This window comes from Bos taurus, chromosome 20, assembly GCF_002263795.3.
Source record: "Bos taurus isolate L1 Dominette 01449 registration number 42190680 breed Hereford chromosome 20, ARS-UCD2.0, whole genome shotgun sequence".
Taxonomy (NCBI): Eukaryota; Metazoa; Chordata; class Mammalia; order Artiodactyla; family Bovidae; genus Bos; species Bos taurus.
Window position 1 is genome coordinate 32,707,239 of NC_037347.1, and position 21,996 is coordinate 32,729,234.

The window sequence follows — 21,996 nt, forward strand, 5'->3', positions numbered from 1 at the left end:
CTCCCTTTGTTTCTTGATGAGTCTGGCTAATGGTTTGTCAATTTTATTTATCCTTTCAAAGAACCAGCTTTTGGTTTTGTTGATTTTTGCTATGGTCTCTTTTGTTTCTTTTGCATTTATTTCTGCTCTAATTTTTAAGATTTCTTTCCTTCTACTAACCCTGGGGTTCTTCATTTCTTCCTTTTCTAGTTGCTTTAGGTGTAGAGTTAGGTTATTTATTTGACTTTTTTCTTGTTTCTTGAGGTGTGCCTGTATTGCTATGAACTTTCCCCTTAGGACTGCTTTTACCGTGTCCCACAGGTTTTGGGTTGTTGTGTTTTCATTTTCATTCGTTTCTATGCAAATTTTGATTTCTTTTTTGATTTCTTCTGTGATTTGTTGGTTATTCAGCAGCGTGTTGTTCAGCCTCCATATGTTGGAATTTTTAATAGTTTTTCTCCTGTAATTGAGATCTAATCTTACTGCATTGTGGTCAGAAAAAATGCTTGGAATGATTTCTATCTTTTTGAATTTACCAAGGCTAGCTTTATGGCCCAGGATGTGATCTATCCTGGAGAAGGTTCCATGTGCACTTGAGAAAAAGGTGAAATTCATTGTTTTGGGATGAAATGACCTATAGATATCAATTAGGTCTAACTGGTCTATTGTATCGTTTAAAGTTTGTGTTTCCTTGTTAATTTTCTGTTTAGTTGATCTATCCATAGGTGTAAGTGGGGTATTAAAGTCTCCCACTATTATTGTGTTATTGTTAATTTCTCCTTTCATACTTGTTAGCGTTTGTCTTACGTACTGTGGTGCTCCCGTGTTGGGTGCATATATATTTATTATTGTTATATCTTCTTCTTGGATTGATCCTTTGATCATTATGTAGTGACCTTCTTTGTCTCTTTTCACAGCCTTTGTTTTAAAGTCTATTTTATCTGATATGAGTATTGCTACTCCTGCTTTCTTTTGGTCCCTATTTGCATGGAAAATCTTTTTCCAGCCCTTCACTTTCAGTCTGTATGTGTCCCCTGTTTTGAGGTGGGTCTCTTGTAGACAACATATGTAGGGGTCTTGTTTTTGTATCCATTCAGCCAGTCTTTGTCTTTTGGTTGGGGCATTCAACCCATTTACATTTAAGGTAATTACTGATAAGTATGTTCCCGTTGCCATTTACTTTATTGTTTTGGGTTCGAGTTTATACACCGTTTTTGTGTTTCCTGTCTAGAGAATATCCTTTAGTATTTGTTGGAGAGCTGGTTTGATGGTGCAGAATTCTCTCAGCTTTTGCTTGTCTGAAAAGCTTTTGATTTCTCCTTCATATTTGAATGAGATCCTTGCTGGGTACAATAATCTGGGCTGTAGGTTATTTTCTTTCATCATTTTAAGTATGTCTTGCCATTCCCTCCTGGCTTGAAGAGTTTCTATTGAAAGATCAGCTGTTATCCTTATGGGAATTCCCTTGTGTGTTATTTGTTGTTTTTCCCTTGCTGCTTTTAATATTTGTTCTTTGTGTTTGATCTTTGTTAATTTGATTAATATGTGTCTTGGGGTGTTTCTCCTTGGGTTTATCCTGTTTGGTACTCTCTGGGTTTCTTGGACTTGGGTGATTATTTCCTTCCCCATTTTAGGGAAGTTTTCCACTATTATCTCCTCAAGTATTTTCTCATGGTCTTTCTTTTTGTCTTCTTCTTCTGGAACCCCTATGATTCGAATGTTGTAGCGTTTAATATTGTCCTGGAGGTCTCTGAGATTGTCCTCATTTCTTTTAATTCGTTTTTCTTTTATCCTCTCTGATTCATTTATTTCTACCATTCTATCTTCTAATTCACTAATCCTGTCTTCTGCCTCTGTTATTCTACTATTTGTTGCCTCCAGAGTGTTTTTAATTTCACTTATTGCATTATTCATTATATATTGACTCTTTTTTATTTCTTCTAGGTCCTTGTTAAACCTTTCTTGCATCTTCTCAATCCTTGTCTCCAGGCTATTTATCTGTGATTCCATTTTAGTTTCAAGATTTTGGATCAATTTCACTATCATTATTCGGAATTCTTTATCAGGTAGATTCCCTATGTCTTCCTCTTTTGTTTGGTTTGGTGGGCATTTATCCTGTTCCTTTATCTGCTGAGTATTCCTCTGTCTCTTCATCTTGTTTAAATTGCTGAGTTTGGGGTGTCCTTTCTGTATTCTGGCAGTTTGTGGAGTTCTCTTTATTGTGGTGTTTCCTCGCCGTGTGTGGGTTTGTACAGGTGGCTTGTCAAGGTTTCCTGGTTAGGGAAGCTTGTGTCGGTGTTCTGGTGGGTGGAGCTGTATTTCTTCTCTCTGGAGTGCAATGAAATGTCCAGTAATGAGTTATGAGATGTCTATAGTTTTGGGGTGACTTTGGGCAGCTTGTATCTTGAAGCTCAGGGCTGTGTTCCTTTGTTGCTGGAGAATTTGCTTGGTATGTCTTGCCCTGGAACTTATTGGTCCTTGTGTGGTGCTTGGTTTCAGTGTCGGTATGGAGGCATTTGATGAGCTCCTGTGAATGAATGTTCCTTGGAGTCAGGAGTTCCCTGGAGTCAGGGTTTGGACTTAAGTCTCCTGCTTCCGATTATCGGTCTTATTTTTACAGTAGTTTCAAAACTTCTCCTTCTATACAGCACCATTGATAAAACATCTACATTAAAGATGATAAGTTTCTCTACAGTGAGGGTCACTCAGAGAGGTTCACAGGGTTACATGGAGAAGAGAAGAGGGAGGAGGGAGTTAGAGGTGACCCAAATGAGATGAGGTGAATCAATAGTGGAGAGAGTGGGCTAGCCAGTAGTCACTTCCTTATGTGCACTCCACAACTAGACCACTCAGAGATGTTCACGGGGTTATACAGAGAAGAGAAGAAGGAGGAAGGTAACAGAGGTGGCCAGAAGGATAAAAGGGGGGAATGAAAAGGAGGGAGACAGATCCAGCCAGTAATCAGTTCCCTAAGTGTTCTCCACCGTCTGGAACACACAGAAATTCACAGAGTTGGGTAGAGTAGAGAGGGGTTAGGGAGGAGACACAGGCGACCTGGTGGAGAAAAAGGAGGGTCCAAAGGGAGAGAGAGCAGTCAAGCCAGTAATCTCACTCCCTAGTGAAAGATGGGTCCTGAAGATTGGGTCCTTAAAGGTACAAAATTGGTAACAAATACATAAAAGCAAAAATTAAAAATCTAGAGTAGAGTTTGGAATTTCAAAAATACGATGTTAAAGAAAAGAAGAAGGAAAAGAAAGAGAGAAAGAACGAACAAACAAAAACAAACAAGGTCGCGAAAATTATAAGGAAAGTACAGGTACAAAATTGATAACTAATACCAGAAAGCGAAAATTAAAAATCTAGAGTAGAGTTTGGAATTTCAAAAATACGATGTTAAAGAAAAGAAGAAGGAAAAGAAAGAGAGAAAAAACGAACAAACAAAAACAAACAAGGTCGCGAAAATTATAGAGAAAGTACAGGTACAAAATTGATAACTAATACCAGAAAGCAAAAATTAAAAATCTAGAGTAGAGTTTGGAATTTCAAAAATACAATGTTAAAAAAAAAAAAAAAGAAGAAGAAAAATAAAGAGAGAAAACAAACAAACAAATACGAACAATGTCACAAAAATTATACAGAAAATACAGGTACAAAATTGATATCAAATACCAAAAAGCATAAATTAAAAATCTAGAGTAAAGTTTGGAATTTCAGATATACAATGTTATATAAAAGAAGAAGAGAAAGAAACAGAGAAGAAGAAAAAAAAAAAAAAGTCACAGAAATTATATAAAAAAAAACTATAGGTATAAAATTGATAACATATACCAAAAAGCGAAAATTAAAAATCTAGAGTAGAGTTTGGAATTTCAAAAATACAATGTTAAAGAAAAGAAGAAAAAAACAAAAACAAACAAACAAAAAAAACAAGGTCAAAAAATTATAAAAGATATATATATGAAGTTTGCTGAAGAAGAAAAAAATAGGGTCTTTTTTTTTTTTTTGCAAAGTAATAGGTTATAAAAGTGAAAATTAAAGGAACAATAGAGGACTTAAAATTTTTTTTTTTTAATTAAAAAAAAAAGAAAGAATGATTGTAAAAATAATAAAAATATATCTAGGACTTTTTTTTTTTTTTTTTTTTTTGTGGGTGTTGTGGGTTCAGTTCATTTTTGGCTAGTTCCTTGGTCAGATTTATATTTCTCAAGATCTATAGGCCCCTTCCTATGTAGTCCGTAGTAACCACAGGGTTTTGATCTATTGCCTGTAGCTTCCAAGGCGTTTCCCTCTGTTATATCTTCTTCTGTTTGCTAGTCTCTTCAGTGTCTGGTTTCCGCCCTGACTCAAAGGGCACGGTGGAGGACACTTTTTTTTTTTTTTTTTTTTTTTAGGCTTACTTGTTCAGTCGCGCTGTGGGGAGGGAGGGAGGGAGGGATGCTGCAAACAAATAACACTGGCGTGGGCTCGCAGTGCCTCAGCCACCCTGGGTCTGCCCCCGCTCACGGCGCGTGTAGCCTCCCTGTCCACACTGCTCAGACTCTAGGTTGTTCCGCCGGGAACAATCCGAGGCTGGCCCTGGGCTGCATGCACCTCCCAGGTCCAAGCCGCTCAGGTTCAGGCACTCGGGTAGTCCTCAGAGGCGCAGACTCAGTTGGGCCTGCGTTTTGTGCTCTTCCCAGGTCCGAGCGCCAATTTGCTCTTCCTAGGCGAGCGCCAATGCTGCGACTTATCGCCTCCCCGCCACTCGGTTATCTGGATGTAAAACCGGCGCACCTTCTCAGGCAGATGTTGACCGTCCAGAGCCCCAAGAAGTTTTAGTTAGCAAAGAAGCCTTCTTACAATTTTATAGATAATGTCTCTCTGAGGCTGCGATTGCCCCCTTCCGGCTCTGGCTGCCTGTCACCGGAGGGGGAAGGTCTGCAGCCGGCTATCTCTGTTCAGTCCTTTGTTCCGTGCGCGGGCCTGGCGGTCTTAGGTTAGGGCTGGCTTTTCGCGTGGTAGGTATCCCACAGTCTGGTTTGCTAGCCCAAATTATTTCGCTCAGATAGCGCTCAGGGTATTCAGGCCAGATTCTTACTCTCAGCGATGCAGCCCACGCCGCGCCTCCCTGCCCAGCCCCGGTTTGCTAATGGTGGATGCAGGCGTCTGCGCTGCTTCTCTGCTGGGGGAGTTACTGTAGGGCTCGCAATCTGCGAGTTTTAAATTGTTTATTTATTTTTTCTCCCTGTTATGTTGCCCTCTGTGCTTCCAAAGCTCGGCACAGATTCGGCAGTGAGAAGGTTTCCTGATGTTTGGAAACTTCTCTCTTTTTAAGATTCCCTTCCCGGGACGGAACTCCGTCCCTCCCTCTTTTGTCTCTTTTTTTTTGTTTTTAATATTTTTTCCTACCTCCTTTCGAAGAGTTGGGTTGCTTTTCTGGGTGCCTGATGTCCTCTGCCGGCATTCAGAAGTTGTTTTGTGGAATTTACTCGACGTTTAAATGCTCTTTTGATGAATTTGTGGGGGAGAAAGTGTTCTCCCCGTCCTACTCCTCCGCCATCTTGGCTCCTCCTCAAAGTTTCTTTTTTTAAACCATAGTTTAAGAAAAGTATATGTACCCAAACTCTCAAAACTTTCTGTAAAATGCATGCAGTTTTTTTTCCACTAGGAGGCGCAGTAGGAATGAGAATGGACTTCAGCCTTCAAATGGCTTCCATCCCATGTGGTGATGGAGTGTGATGTTGATTTTGTTCCCTCTGTTTCAATTCCCAGAGCTAAGTCCCCATGAAGAAAAAGGGAACAAAATGCCACAGCATAGTTTTGCTTTATGCTTTTTCTCCCCATCTCTTCCATCTGGAGTAGAATTAAAAGTCAATAAACATAAAAAATCAATAACCTTCCATTAGAACAGTAATGACAGAAAAGAAGGTGTAGTAGAATAAAATATAATAGTCATAGTGGCCATCAAAAACCATGAAGCACCTGTGAGTAAACCTAGAAAATATATACAGAGCTTTTTTGGGGGGAATTGTAAAACTATTGAAGGAGGTAAAAGAAGACTTTAAAAAATAAAGGCCTATATTATGCTCACAGGTGGGATATGGCATATCACTTCTCTCCAGATTAGTCTATAAATTCTAGGAATCCCAATTAAAATCTCAGCAGATGATTATGAATTAATTAGGAGAGAGGAATGGATTTTTATAACTATTTTAGGTAGGAAAGTAATGCATTGCCTGTTTCATGCAACTATATAGTTTTTTTCTAGAGTGGAGGGAAACTGAAAGTGTTAGTCTCTCAGCCGGGTTGGACTCTTTGTGACCCCATGGACTGTAGCCCGCTGGCTCTTCTGTCTGTGAATTTCTCCAGGTGAGAGTACTGGAGTGTGTTACTATGCTCTCCTCCATGGGATCTTTTCGACCCAGGGATCAAAGCCAGGTCTCCCACGTTGCAGGTGGACTTCCTACTGTCTGAGCCACCAAAGAGGCCATAGAGTGGAGGGAAAGAGGGGCCTTTTTCATGTCAGTATGTAACTTATTCACAGAAATAGTAAAGAGAGTGCTAACACATGCAGTCTATACCATAAGCATGTAGAATTTTCAGTTCCTCGGAGTTACCAAGCTCTCCTACCACGGGGCCTTTGCACATGCTGCTTCCTTAGTTTCCTCTTCACCACTTTGAGTGAACCCTGATCCAGGGGTCCCCAGCCTCCTGGATCCAATTCCTGATGATCTGAGGTGGAGCTGATGTAATGGTAATAGAAATGAAGTGCACAATAAATAAAATGCACTTGAATCATCCCCAAACTACCCTCTACACCTGTCTATGAAAAAATTATCTTGCACGAAATCTGGCCCCTGGTGCCAAAAAAGGTTGGGGACTGCTGGCCAACACTGCTCATCCTAGAAGTCTCAGTTTAGATCTTCTCCTGCTTGCCCTAACTAGGATTGTATCCCTTTTATCTGTCTCTGTCAGAGCAGGTGGGTCTTCCCAGGTGGCTCAGCAGCAAAGAATGCACCTGCCCCTGGGTTGGGAAGTTAATAGTTTAGTAAAACACATAAGAAAATAAGTAAGTTACACTTAGGCAAATAAGTAACTAGCAGGGCTTCTCAGGTGGCTCAGTGGTAAAGAATCTGCCTACCAATGCGGGAGACACAAGAGATGTAGGTTTGATCTGAGAGTGGAGAAGATCCCCTGGAGTAGGAAATGGCAACCTGCTCCAGTATTCTTACCTGGAAACTTCCATGGACAGAGGAGCCTGGTGGATTACAGTATATGGGGTCTCAAAGAGTCAGACACAACTGAGCAACTGAGCACACACATACACACACATCAGAGCAGGTATCACACCCAAGCAAGCCCTGTGCAGATCCTGACGATGCCCTTTGTCTCTTGCAGGTGAGGGAGTTTAAAGGTCAGCATTTTATCTTGGAGGAAGCAATCACAGGGGATTTTGCTTTGGTGAAAGCCTGGAAGGCAGATCGAGCCGGAAACGTGATTTTCAGGTAGTACAATGGTTTTAAAAAATGTTCAACATAATGCCTGTTAGCAACTTTATGTTTCCGAAATCATGATTACAAAATGGATATCTTGATGTGTTTGGTATTTAAAAATCTATTTTAAAGATTGGTTAATATCAGTCACGTGTGTGTGTGTGTGTGTGTGGGTGTGCGTGTGTGTAGGTGTGTGCAGAACCATTGCTGTGTGGCCATGCTGGTTTGGTGCACTTGAGGACATCTGTTCTGACTGATTGGTGCCCATGGTGCACTGTTTGTTAACTATTTGAATCTATTCTAGTCTTGTATATAGTCGCATATACTTTTGTCCTGTGTAATTTAGTGATGAAGACTAATTACCATGTTGTGACATACTTAGAAAAGTTGACAAAAGCACACAATTATATTTAATTTTGACATCGTTATTTATATGCATTGTCTTAAAACACCTAAGTTAGTTTGATGTTCTGGAAAAATATTGGTAATAACCATTTAGGTCAGTTCTTTTCTGAGCTTGTTGGTGTCTACTAGGAAATGCTTATAAAGATGATGTTTGGAAAGTTGATTAACAGTAATAATGCCTAGCTTTCATTTTCATTATCTGGATGGCCACAGATAGATTAAGCCACTTAATGGATTTCAACATCTTTTGATTACGCTAAGCATACTAAATACCAAGTTTCAGTATCTTGGATTTAGGTATTATGTAGTTGTTTTTTGAAAATTGTGCCACCTTTGAATATACTCATAAAAGCTTTCAAAATGTTTGGTTTTGAAGACTTCACCTGTTAGGTTACCGAACTAGTTTTCTTTTTTATAATATGGTCCATTTCCTGCTTTTTGTTAGTGATTTTTAAACAATCTTTACCAAATACAGTTTTGGTATGATCACAATTAAATTATCAGTGATCACTCTCATGTTACTGTTTCATTTCTGAAGATCTTACATGACATTGGCTTCCCTGGTGGCTCAGCTGGTAAAGAATCTGCCTGCAATGCCTGAGACCAGAGTTCAGTCTTTGGAATGGGAGGATTCCCTAGAGAAGGGAATATCTAACCACTCCAGTATTCTTGTCTGGAGAATCCCATGGACAGAGAAGCCTTGCAGGCTACAGCTCATGGGGTCACAAAGAGTGGACACCACCAAGTGACTAACACTTTATATGACATTAACTATACTGTATTTGATTTTTTGAGCTTAGCCAATTTTTTTTGTTTGTTTGATTTTGTTTTTTTGATGGGGCCACAGCACTTAGGATCTTAGTTCCTTGACCAGAAATCGAATCTGTGTCTCCTGCAGTAGAAGTGCAGAGTCTTAACCACTGGACTGCTAGGGAAGTCCCCATATTTGGTCAGTTTTTGGTATTATAACTAGTTTTAGCAATTACAGAGGACATTGACTGCTATCTACCTTTATTTGACACCTTGGTGTAATGTTTTTGAAGCTAGGTTTTTTTTTTTTTGGAAAATTAATGAAATTGTATAGTAGCAAATGAAAATGAATTACTTAAAATATTTCCATGAGTTTATCCTGTGCTTTACTGCCTGTTGTCTAAAGACAGCACAAGAGCTATTCTGAGCACAGACTTTATGCCTATGGTTTCTGCTCAGTAGCCATTGAGCTTTGATGTGAAATGAGAGTGCTTGTCGCCAGCGGTCAGGTGGCCTAGATTCTTAAGATCCTGACTTCTAGGCTGACCTTCACGTTGAGTGGGACAGCTGGTACAGAGGTCTGTCTAGGCCATTGGTAGAGTGGGCGGGCCCTGCATCCCTGCACCCCAGGCCACTCTGTCCTTGGAGCTTTTGATGCTGGATGTTTGATGGAATCCAATACAGTAGCTTGTGAAAGTACATAGAGATATTCCTCTCTCAAGGACACACCTATCCTTGAATCCAAGTGAAAGAAACATTACTAGCACAAAGGGCTGGTAAGACACAGCTGTGAATTATTCCTCTTTACCAAAGAATTTTTCCTTCCAATTTACACTCTCAGAAACAAGAACACATTTCAATTTTTATTATTAGAGTAAGTGCATAAATTTAGGAACTTGGGAATGCAGAAGCATCAGCAAAATTGGCCCCCTCTTTTTATACCTCAGGGTCTGATGTGGAGGTTGTAGTTTCAAAATTTTCATTGGAAGTTGGTTCTCCAGAATGATCTTTATAAGTGACTCACAAATTACCCATGAATGTTCAGTTAATTTCAACAATAGATGTCTCTTTAGTAATGAGTATAATTATTATACCTTCTCAGATAAAGCACTTGCTACTTTTCTTAATATTTAACAAGAGCAAGTTCAGTGAAATATTTAACTATAGAAACAAAGGAGCATTTCAGTTAAAAGATTTAGAGAAATTAGACTCATTAATATCCATTTTATTTTTCTGTATATTATATGTTGAAAATGAAAAATAGTTCTTTCTCTTAACCCCATAAATATGATATGATTCCATTAAGTGGCCATTGCATTGTTTTTATATATAAAATAGCTATAGAACTTACAGAAAATACGATATACTCTTTTAAAAAAATTCACAGAGTCTTAGATTGCAAAAATTCTTTTAATCTGTAATTAAAGCTGAGAGAGACACTTCTTATTTTTGGCATTCTTTCCACACTTCCTTATTCCCTCACCCCTAATGTAGGAAAAGTGCAAGGAATTTCAACTTGCCGATGTGCAAAGCTGCAGAAACCACAGTGGTGGAGGTAAGAGAAGAGGTTATTTCTGATTTCCTAATGTTACTTTTTTAAAGTTGATGTTATGTGTTAGTTTAAGAAAAAGTACTACAGTTCATTTGTTTTCATGAAGAGGGACAGTGACCATTTTTTTTTTCATTTTAGATGTTGAAGGATTCTATTTAAATATATGATAGTTGAAATTTTGCTGGAATTTGAGCTCTCTGGTTAGCTAGGATCTCAGCAGAATGCTCACTTTGGGAACCAAGCTATGAGGCTGACCAGCTCATGAAAGTTCTTTGGTACTTGAGCAAAGTGGACCTTCTTGGGTAAAATCTCAGGGATGAATTTTTCTAAACAGAATCCCAAGGAAAATAATAAGTTGTATCAGGAAAAGTTCTTTATCTCACTGTGACAGAAAGTGGTGATACTTTGCTCCTCAAGAAAGGAGGGTAATACAACTCATTGCTTTGATGTAGTTCTGTCTGGAACAGTTGAATTAATGCACTAACTGACTCTCCTTTAAACATCTCAGGGTTCGTTTGGAAGAGACTTGAATAATTCTAGAACGTGCCTAGGGTTAAAGCTCTGGGATAGAAATAGGTGCTTATACCAAAACCCTGCCATTTTGTGTGTATATATTGGAACTTGAAAGGAGACTTCAAAATAATTCATGTAGGCTTTGAGGATCACTTTGGAACCAGATTTTCATGGGATTTGAGATACATTTCCCCATGGGAGGGCTTTATAGGATCCCATCTTGGGATCTGGAAATGAGAATGTATGTTCTTGATTTTTCTTGTTATGGTACCATTGTATTTGACATCTTTTCATTCCTTCAAGCACTTGGCCAAGATGATATTTCATGGAGGCAGTGCTGCTGTATTTTTGAAACAATCAAATGTTAGAATTCTCTTGAAAAGTACAGTGTATTATTATTTTACTAGATAGCCATAGTTTGGCTTCTTTTTTTTCCCCTCTTATGGAAGAATGGTTAATTGACAGTATTTGAAGTGTACTATTTTTAAAGTGCTGGGAAATGTGGTACTTTCAACATTGGCAGGATGGTTTCTTTTGCAATGGCTTCAGTATATTTTCTGCATTTAAAATGGATAATGTGATTTAATCTGTGCAGTTTTTTTTCAATCGAATCATCTTAATGACTTTGCCTTTTCATACACCTGTAATGGTACTGAAAAAAGCCTATAACACAGCTTGAACTAATTGGTAGTTTAACTCTGTTGATTGTATGTACCTCTGTAAAACTGCCACAAACGAGTATTTTTTCTCTGAGTACTATGGGGTCAATATGCATTGTCCTGGGTGATTTTCTTTCTTTTTTTCCCTTTTATAATCCAGTTCTTTTCAGCCAGTCTTATCTCTTCCAAAAGCAGGAAGTGAACCTCTAGTAGTTTGAGAGTTAATGAAGATATTTGAAAAGACGTTCGCTGTTGGCATAAGGGAAAGGGAGATAAAATCCTTTAATTGAGCCTGCAAATATGATTAAGGCTGCCCTCCCATGTACAAGAACAGACGTCTCTTATTCACAGCACTCTGTCCTGTTAGACTCACGTTAGGATCCCCTTCAATATAGTGCTGCTGACTGCCACTCCTAATTGATTATACCTGCACTGTCCAATATGCTAGCCAGTGCCCACATGCAACTTTTAAAATTTAAACTGTTGTTGTTCACTGAGTAAGTTGTGTCCAACTCTTTGTGACTCTACGTACTACAGCATGCCAGGCTCCTCTGTCCTTCACTGCCTCCCAGATTTGCTCAAACTCATGTCCATTGAGTCGGTGATGCCATCCAACCATCTCATCCTCTATCACCCCCTTCTCTTCCTGCCCTCAGTCTTTCCCAGCATCAGGGTCTTTTCCAGTGAGTCAGCTCTTTGTATCAGGTGGCCAAAGGATTGGATATTCGGCTTTAACATTAGTCCTTACAAAAAATATTTAGAGTTGATTTCCTTTGGGATTGACTGGTTTGATCTCCTTGCAGTCCAAGGAACTCTCAAGAGTCTTATCCAGCACCACAGTTCAAAAGCATTAATTCTTCAGCACTCAGCTTTCTTTATGGTCCAGCTCTGACATTCATACATGACTAATGGAAAAATGACAGTTTTGACTATATGGACCTTTGTCAGCAAAGTCATGTCTCTGCTTTTGACTATTCTGTCTAGGTTTGTCATAGCTTTTCTTCCAAGGAGCAAACGTCTTTTAATTTCATGGCTACAGTCACTGTCCACAGTGATTTTTGGAGCCCAAGAAAATGAAACCTGTCACTACTTTCCCCATCTATTTGCCATGAAGTGATGGGCTTGGATGCCATGATCTTAGTTTTTTGAATGTTGAATTTTAAGCCAGCTTTTTCACTCTCCTCTTTCATCCTCGTTAAGAGGCTCTTTAGTTCTTTTTCGCTTTCTGCCATTAGAGTGGTATCTGAGGTTGTTGATATTTCTCCCGGTAATCTTGATTCCAGCTTATGCTTCATCCAGTCCAGCATTTTGCATGATGTACTCTGCATACAAGTTAAATAAGCAGGGTGACAATACACAGCCTTGACGTACTCCTTTCCCAATTTTGAACCAGTCCATTCATTGTTCTATGTCCAGTCCTGACTGTTGCTTCTTGATCTGCATACAAGTTTCTCAGGAGACAGGTCAAGTGGTCTGGTATTCCCATGTCATGAAGAATTTTCCAGTTTGTTGTGATCCACACAGTCAAAGGTTTTAGCATAGTCAATGAAGCAGAAGTAGGTGTTTTTTCTGGAATTCCTTGCTTTCTCTATTATCCAATGGATGTTGGCAATTTGATCTCTGATTCCTCTGCCTTTTCTAAATCCAGCTTGTACATCTGGAAACTCTCAGTTCATGTACTGCTAAAGCCTAGCTTGAAGGATTTTGAGCATGAGAAATGAGCAGAATTGAACATTCTTTGACATTGCCTTTCTTGGGATCCATTCCTGTGGCCACTGCTGAATTTTCCAAACATATTGGCATATTAAGTGCAGCACTGTCACAGCATCATCTTTTAGGATTTGAAATAGCTCAGCTGGAATTCCATCACCTCCACTAGCTTTGTTCATAGTAAGGCTTCCTCAGGCCCACTTGACTTCATACTCCAGGATTTCTGGCTCTAGGTGAGGGACCACACGATCATGGTTATCTGGGTAATTAAGATGTTTTTGTATGGTTTTTCTGTGTGTTCTTGCCACCTCTTCTTAATGTCTTCCACTTTTGTTATGTCCTTACTGTTTCTGTCCTTTATTTAAATTTAAAAATTTAAATTAATCTAAATAAAAGTTCAGTTTCTCTTCATTGGTTCCATATACTAGTGACTACTGTGTTGATCAACATAGATAAAGAACATGATCATCCCTGTAGAAAGTTTGATTCAGTTCAGTTGCTCAGTCGTGTCTGACTCTTTTCGACCCTATGAATTGCAGCACGCCAGACCTCCCTGTCCATCACCATCTCCTGGAGTTCACTCAGACTCACATCCATCGAGTCGGTGATGCCATCCAGCCATCTCATCCTCTGTCGTCCCCTTTTCCTCCTGCCCCCAATCCCTCCCAGCATCAGAGTCTTTTCCAATGAGTCAACTCTTGGCATGAGGTGGCCAAAGTACTGGAGTTTCATCTTTAGCATCATTCCTTCCAAAGAAATCCCAGGGCTCATCTCCTTCAGAATGGACTGGTTGGATCTCCTTGCAGTCCAAGGGACTCTCAAGAGTCTTCTCCAACACCACAGTTCAAAAGCATCAGTTCTTCGGCGCTCAGCTTTCTTCACAGTCCAACTCTCACATCCATACATGACCACAGGAAAAACCATAGCCTTGACTAGACGAATCTTTGTTGGCAAAGTAATGTCTCTGCTTTTGAATATGCTTTCTAGGTTGGTCATAACTTTCCTTCCAAGGAGTAAGCATCTTTTAATTTCATGGCTGCAGTCACCATCTGTAGTGATTTTGGAGCCCAGAAAAATAAAGTCTGACACTGTTTCCACTGTTTCCCCATCTATTTCCCATGAAGTGGTGGGACCGGATGCCATGATCTTCGTTTTCTGAATGTTGAGCTTTAAGCCAGCTTTTTTACTCTCCACTTTCACTTTCATCAAGAGGCTTTTGAGTTCCTCTTCACTTTCTGCCATAAGGGTCGTGTCATCTGCATATCTGAGGTTATTGATATTTCTCCTGGCAATCTTGATCCCAGCTTGTGCTTCTTCCAGCCCAGCGTTTCTCATGATGTACTCTGCATAGAAGTTAAATAAACAGGGTGACAATATACAGCCTTGACGAACTCCTTTTCCTATTTGGAACCAGTCTGTTGTTCCATGTCCAGTTCTAACTGTTGCTTCCTGACCTGCATACAAATTTCTCAAGAGGCAGATCAGGTGTTCTGGTATTCCCATCTCTTTCAGAATTTTCCACAGTTTATTGTGATCTACACAGTCAAAGGCTTTGGCATAGTCAATAAAGCAGGAATAGATGCTTTTCTGGAACTCTCTTGCTTTTTCTGTGATCCAGCAGATGTTGGCAATTTGATCTCTGTTTCCTCTGCCTTTTCTAAAACCAGCTTGAACATCAGGAAGTTCACGGTTCATATATTGCTGAAGCCTGGCTTGGAGAATTTTGAGCATTACTTTACTAGCGTTTGAGATGAGTGCAGTTGTGCGGTAGTTTGAGCATTCTTTGGCATTGCCTCTCTTTGGGATTGGAGTGAAAACTGACCTTTTCCAGTCCTGTGGCCACTGCTGAGTTTTCCAAATTTGCTGGCATATTGAGTGCAGCAGTTTCACAGCATCATCTTTCAGGATTTGGAATAGCTCAACTGGAATTCCATCACCTCCACTATCTTTGTTCGTAGTGATGCTTTCTAAGGCCCACTTGACTTCACAGAGGCTAAGTAGAAGGATCAAGATAAAATCTAATTTGTAATTCTAGTTTAGGAATGTAAGCAAAACAGCAATTTAGACAATAAATTATGGTAAGGTTGCCCCCTCTGCCTGCTCATAGTAGAAGAGGTCCACATGGCTTTAGGTTGAATTGGAAGAACTGAGCTCTTGGAAGTGTAAAATATTTGAAATTGGGGTTGATGAGTAGACTGGGTGTTTTCTGATAATGAAGAATCTATCTAGGGTGTGAGTTTTGTATTATTCTTAGTCCGGTGAGTACCCTGGACCTCCAGCTCTTCTTCTGTGCTATGTTCTGTGTACTCTGTGACCTGCATTAGCTTTCAGGACTCTACAATTCTTTCCTCCAGCCCTATCCTGCTTTCTTGTGTAGTGGTCTTGGTAAGATGGATGATTGTGAGCTGGTTTAACAGGGAGTCCTTAGAGATCATAAGTTAGCTGCATATTTTCCTGTATCAGTATTAACAGTAATAATAACTACTATTAATCAAGTATTTATTATGTATTACTCACTTCTATATTTTAGTGGATTTTTAAAAAATGTTCACAATAATCTTATGAGATAGGAATCATTATTATCCTTATTTTACAGATGAGGGCTATAAAGCACAGAGAGGTGAGGTTGTGTACCTGTGTCACACAGCTAGGTGGAACTGAGATAGTCCCATAGGAAACATGATTCCCAGGTGCCTGTGCTTTTCCACTATTTTATGAAATACTCTCAAATCATCATCAATGGTGATATTTCAAAATCTTGAAAGATACTGAATTTCTGAAAGTAGTCCATTTCAATGCTGTTAGAATCAAGCAGATAGGGAGTTTGGGGCCAGTATATTCCTCTATCTCCAGTCTTCTCCAGTGAAGGTCTTTTTGCCTCTTGTACCATCTGCCTCCAAGAGGGCTTTGAGAAAATCATCATCCTGGGTGGGATCAGTAGCCCTGTGAATTGGTTCAGTCCTCCTCTTAGACTCTGTTCATTCTGTTTCGTAGCCTCTCTGAGCTGTGCAGCTTTTCACAAACTTCCTGAATGTGGTGATTGAATGTCTATTCTAGTCTGGCAGGAACTTAAAGCAGTGTTTGCTTTGACAACAACTACACCCTACATTTCAGACAAAGACTTTTCTTTTTTAGACCTCTTAGCGCATCTCCTTTCTCTTATAGATCAGGCCAGAGGGATCATTTCAGTAGCAGGATCTCGGGTGGAGCCTGCCTCCTTGCAGCTTCACCCCACTCCTGAGGCTGCATCTTTTCAGCCTTTCTCCATCGGTACCCACTATAACTTGAGTTTTAAAGGGAGTCAGTGTGATGGGGGGGCGGTAGTACTATAAATATCTAAAATATTAGTGATGATTCCTTAAGAGTGGAGTTGCTCAGTCGTGTCCAACTCTTTGCAGCCCCATGGACTGTAGTCTGCCAGGTTCCTTTGTCCATGGGCTTCTCCAGGCAAGAATACTGGAATGGTTTGCCATTCCCTTCTCCAGGGGATCTTCCTGACTCAGGGACTGAACCCAGGTCTCCTACACTGCAGGTGGGATTCTTTACTATACAGGGAAGCCCCGATGATTCCCTCAGGTACCTTAAAATCTTTGGGAACTTTTTTTTTGCTGTGCTGTGCAGCATGTGGGATCTTGGTTCCCCGACCAGGAATCAAATTCTCTGCCCGCTGTGTTGGAAGCTCAGAGTCCTAGCCACTGGGCTACCATGGAAGTCCCTCTTTTTGAACTTAGAAACAGGATGGCGAAAGAACATGCAAGCCATCTCTTTCTTTTTTTGCTTCATAATTTCTCTTCTAACTGACAAGACATAAAACCAGTATCGGAGAAGGCAATGGCACCCCACTCCAGTATTCTTGCCTGGAAACTCCCATGGATGGAGGAGCCTGGTGGGCTGCAGTCCATGGGGTCTGGAAAGTCGGACACGACTGAGCAACTTCACTTTCACTTTTCACTTTCCGGCATTGGAGAAGGAAATGGCAACCCACTCCAGTGTTCTTGTCTGGAGAATCCCAGGGATGGGGGAGCCTGGTGGGCTGCAGTCCATGGGGTCGCGCAGAGTCGGACACGACTGAAGCGACTTAGCAGCAGCAGCAGCAGCAAAACCAGTGTATTTATCTTGAAGAGAATATCAAAATGACCCTTGGCATGAATTATTTCTGGTTTCTCTTAAAGTGAGACATTCCTCTTTTTTGGAAATGTTTTACCTTTCAGATGTGTTCTAAACAAACGTGAGTTGTGGAAAACCAAAGAGGTGATCAGTATGTCTTTTTCCCTTTAACAAAACTGATATGGATATTGCATTGCATCTCTTAAAACCTGCAGCCAGTGGTCTGTTTCACCACAAAGTTGGATGTCTCTTTTTCCCTCTTAAGGAACCTGGGGGTAGTTGCTTGGGAAAAATAGTACAAGTGGGTGTACATATTGGCACACATGCCACAAACACATTTCTCTTTTTAGGCCAGGCAGTGTTATTTCTGGACCTTCTCTTTGAGTGGGTGAAATCTTCCCTGATAAACTTCACAAGTTTAAGTGCAAACCCAGCCAGGGAACAGTTCTTGGTGCTGTGTCCATGTGTACCGTGAGCGGCAGGACCCTGGAACTCATTTGGCTTCTGCAGGGATCTGTTAACCCTCAACCTCCCACGTGCTCCTTGGTCAGTCTCTTGGGTGCATATCCCATCAGTCTAGGTTTCTCTGGGAATTGTCTCTATATTTTTAAAAAAAGCAACTTATAATAGAAAACCCAGGAGGAGGGGTGGGAGTGCTTCACTCAGGAGACTGTAGATATTTTGTCTCCTGCAAGCAGCCTGGCATGTCTGTGCTGTCAGGAAAGGTCATCTGACTCAGCCACCGAAGGCTGTTAAGGCTGCCTGTGACCAAAATAACCTGGCTGGTTTCGTCAAACGTGTGCCCTGGCTGGTGTTAGAAGATGGCAAGGTTTACACAAAGCTTCTTCAGCTGTTTTAGCTAATTTCAGCTTTTAGTTAAGACAAATATATTCATTACCATAACTTCAATGAACTTATTTTTATCATATTATGGTATATTTATGTATATGCTTATGAAAGAATTATGTCTATTATATGATATTTGATGCATACTGGTATTATATACATGTAGCCTGTGCAGGTTAGAAGGCATAATAATAAATCAAACACCTGCAGACCCACCTAAGGTAGAAATTAGAGGATGGCTTCTTCTCATTGTCATCTGCCTGCCTTTCCTGCAGAGAGAGCCACTGTCAGGAATATTGTGATTATCAGTCCCTTTAAAAAACATCAAAGTCATAAGGTGTGGACATATGGAAAATCATTTTCCAAAGTGATATCATAAAACTTTTTGTTTAGAAGAGCCATGCTCTGGGGACTGTGACTTCTGTGTTCTGTGCTAGCGCTTGGCGCATGCCATGGCTCCTGAGGAGGTTAATTAAAGGAAAATATTAGGGGTTCATCTGCCATCTGGGCATGAAGATGTGTTGTTTCTGATTAGTGGATGAGGAAAAGGGCAGGTTGCAGTGTAAAGGTATTACAGATTTTTGTTTTTAATGTTTATTATGAAGGGTAATGGACATATACAACAGTAAATGGAAGAGTGTAATGAACCCATCTGAGCTCATCCTGCTGTTCCAACACCTGCCCACCCTTGATCACTCCTGCCCCATCTACATCCCCATCTCCTTCTTTCTCCTCTTGTAATATTTTTTTAAATGATTTTTATTTATTTATTTGTTTTCTGGCTGCAGTGGGTCTTTGTGGCTGTGCTTGGGCTTTCTCTAGTTGTGACAAGTAGGGGCTACTCTTCATTGCAGTGGGCCGATTTCTCATTGCAGCAGCTTCTCTTGTTGCAGAGCACAGGCTGCAGGAATTGTGGTGCGTGGGCTCCATAGTGTGGTTCCCTGGGCTCTACAGTACAGGCTTAGTAGTTATGGCACACGGCTTAGTAGCTCCTCTGCACATGGGATCCTGGATCGTGGATTGAACCGACATCTCCTGCTTTTGCAGGTGGATTTTTTACCACTGAGCCACCAGGGAAGCCCCCTCTTGAAGTATTATGAAATAAGCACCAGATATTATATCCTTCACGAGCTTACATGATGATGCTCAAGATAGACAATAGGTACAATCAATAAGTAAAATATATAGTATATTAAATATTGATAAATATTAAAGAAATGGAACAAAGCATGGAAAGGGACATGAGCTGTCAAGAGAAGAAAGTTAAATTTTGTTTTTGTCTGCACTGTGAGGCTTTTGGGTTCTTTCTTCCCCGACCAGGGATTGAACTTGGGCCTTCAGCAGTGAGAATGCAGAATCACTGAATCACCAGGAATTCCAAAAGTGAAATCTGGATGGGTTGGTTTATAACAAAAATGAGATATAATGCTACTGAGATGACATTTGAATAGAGACCTCAGGGAAGTAAGGAAGATAGTTCTGGAGTATCCGGCAGGGGAGTAAGCTGGGTGGTGGAAGAAGCAGCAGGTGGAATATTCCTGGTGGACTTGAAGAGTTGAAATGCCATACTCCCCTTTCTCCAGTGTGAGGTGGTGGGCCAGTGAATCTTTACGTGAGGGTAGCCATCTTGAGAGTAGTATGATTTCTATACTTAGTTCATTTTGTAATCGTTCCTGGGATGATGAGACCTAAATCTGACTTTAAAACTCTGAGATGAATGGAGAATGTGATTTTTATATTGGAACCTCCTGGCTTTTGTGACTTTCTGGCCCTCTTTGGAGAACTCTGTGTTGATACCAGCTTATGCATTATCTTCATAGAGGAAATCATACTGGTGGTTAGTTCACGTTTTACTAGAAGGTGGGAACACAGTGGGTTTAACTGTTTGACTTAATCACTTCAGTGGATCTTGTGAACATTTAATTTCCACCAAGCAGGCCAATTAGTGTATCAACATTTTAGAAACTGGTCATCTTTCATCCTGCTTTAGAAAAAATGAAACTGCCCAAGAGATAAACATAATGCCTTTCCTCTTAGATTGCTTTTATTCTTAATCTTTAGATTGCTAATGCCTTTTGATATTACAGAGAAACTCATAATTTTTCCAAAAAACAGTAAAAAGGAAAAAAAAATTAGGTCCAAACAGGAAAAAAAATGAAAGGTTCTATCCACCCAAGAGAAACATATCTAACCACGTTGAGAAACTTCGTTAGACAGATGCACTGTTAAGGACACACATCCACACACAGACGGCCCCTGCTCATGCCTGTGTGGGATTTATGCCCACACACAAATCTCTGATTGACATGTGGAGATGTGATGTTTATGAAAACTTGGCTGAAATGTCAAATGTGACATTCACCGTGTAAAACATAATACAGTAAATGCCTTTCACTGCACTTTAGTATTTACTTGGTAATGCTTTCTACTTCTCTTCGTTAGGCAGAAGATGAGGACAGCAAGGACCTGTTTAATCCCAGTCTTCTTTACTTCATTCACACAGGCCAGTTGAGATGAGCACTCAACACAAGTTCTTTAAAAACACAGGTGGGGTAGGAAAGCTATTTGATGCAAAATATAAAGAAGGAACATCCTCTTCCCACCAATCTACCAAGAACCCTGGGATCCATCAATCCTAAGGCATAATACAGTCAGTTTCTCAAGTGTTAACTTTGGGAATGGATGTGGTGAGCTATGGATATCATTTTAAATGATTGATTTTTAAGCCTGCTAAATTATCTGATATCTTTAATTTACGTGTTTTTCTCTTATTACAGTTTTTCACTTATAAGATTTTATTCATGCTTTTGGATTTCATTTTTTTTTTTAATTGTTTGCTATGCCTCTCTGAAAGAGATAGCTATAAATTCTTCATGCTACAAATTTAGCCAGATATACATTGCTTTGACAGATGATAATATCCTTACACAACTAAATGAACTGATTCATTCTACTTATTTTGAAGTATTGAAGTGTTTAGAGACATTTCCTTGACTTTTCATAAAATGCAAAACTAATTTGAAAATATTTGAATACTAATGAAGATGTATTTAGTGAAGACACATTGTAGTTGAATATTTTGACAAAATAACCTTCTAAGTAATAGAATCACTATTATATTATTATTTGTTGTTTCTGCTAAGGAAGCAGTAAATATAAAAAATATGAAGTTGATGAGTGCCCAAATTAACTTCACTGCAATTTTTTTTTTTTTTTTTTGCGTACTCTTAAAGAGTACTAAATATAATCCTTAAACTAATGACCATTTACATCCAGAAGAATAGCAGGATAAAGTATGGTTTATTGATGGTAAAAATATATTAAATCAAGTGCTAATCCTGACATTTTATTTCTTGTTGCTTGGTAACAATGCAGGAACTCTGTAAGAGTTCCTTTATCTCAGCTACAATGGACTTCATTACATTGTGGGGTAGAAATACCAATTACAGCAAGTCATTTGTATGCCATTATCCTTACAAAATTTTGGTGCTATTTTTTTATTGTTAGTACAGAGATCCTAAAAGAAAGTCATTTTAATAATACATCCCTCCTTTTTTGATGGATTGGTAGATTTAATTCTAGCTATTTGGGGCTGTTTGGCTTTGTATCTATGTATAATTTTTGAGGCTTCACAAATTTGTCTTTTATCTGTCTACACTGCTTTTGAATTTCATCATAAATATGTATGTTCTAAGTGATTGTTCATTAGTTCTTAGTGAACATCTTTTATACTTGACCACTTAAGAGGAGAGAAAAGAATACCTCATGGAATTTTTTTCTCATAAAAATTGTGAGGACACATACATCATCCTTCTCTAATATAGAGCATTTCTAGTTTTAGAACCTGCTTTAGGAAAAGGGAGCCTGTTGAACAAGTGTGATATAAGTGAAAGGCTAATTTCTGTTGTGTATACTGTATATATCCTATATACTGTTAGTTCATAATTATTATTTACAACAAAGATTGATAAACTGCAGTGTGACCTGTTCTGTACTGCCTAAC

At 39.6% G+C, this 21,996-nt stretch overlaps 1 protein-coding gene across 1 annotated transcript in view; it reads left to right on the forward strand.

The window, feature by feature from the left end:
- The window catches only part of OXCT1 (3-oxoacid CoA-transferase 1), a 167,464-nt gene that overhangs the window by 39,637 nt on the left and 105,831 nt on the right, over positions 1 to 21,996 (forward strand). Inside the window, 2 exon segments of the mRNA NM_001076070.2 lie at positions 7,357 to 7,463; positions 10,101 to 10,161. Coding sequence (NP_001069538.1) covers positions 7,357 to 7,463; positions 10,101 to 10,161 — 168 coding nt within the window.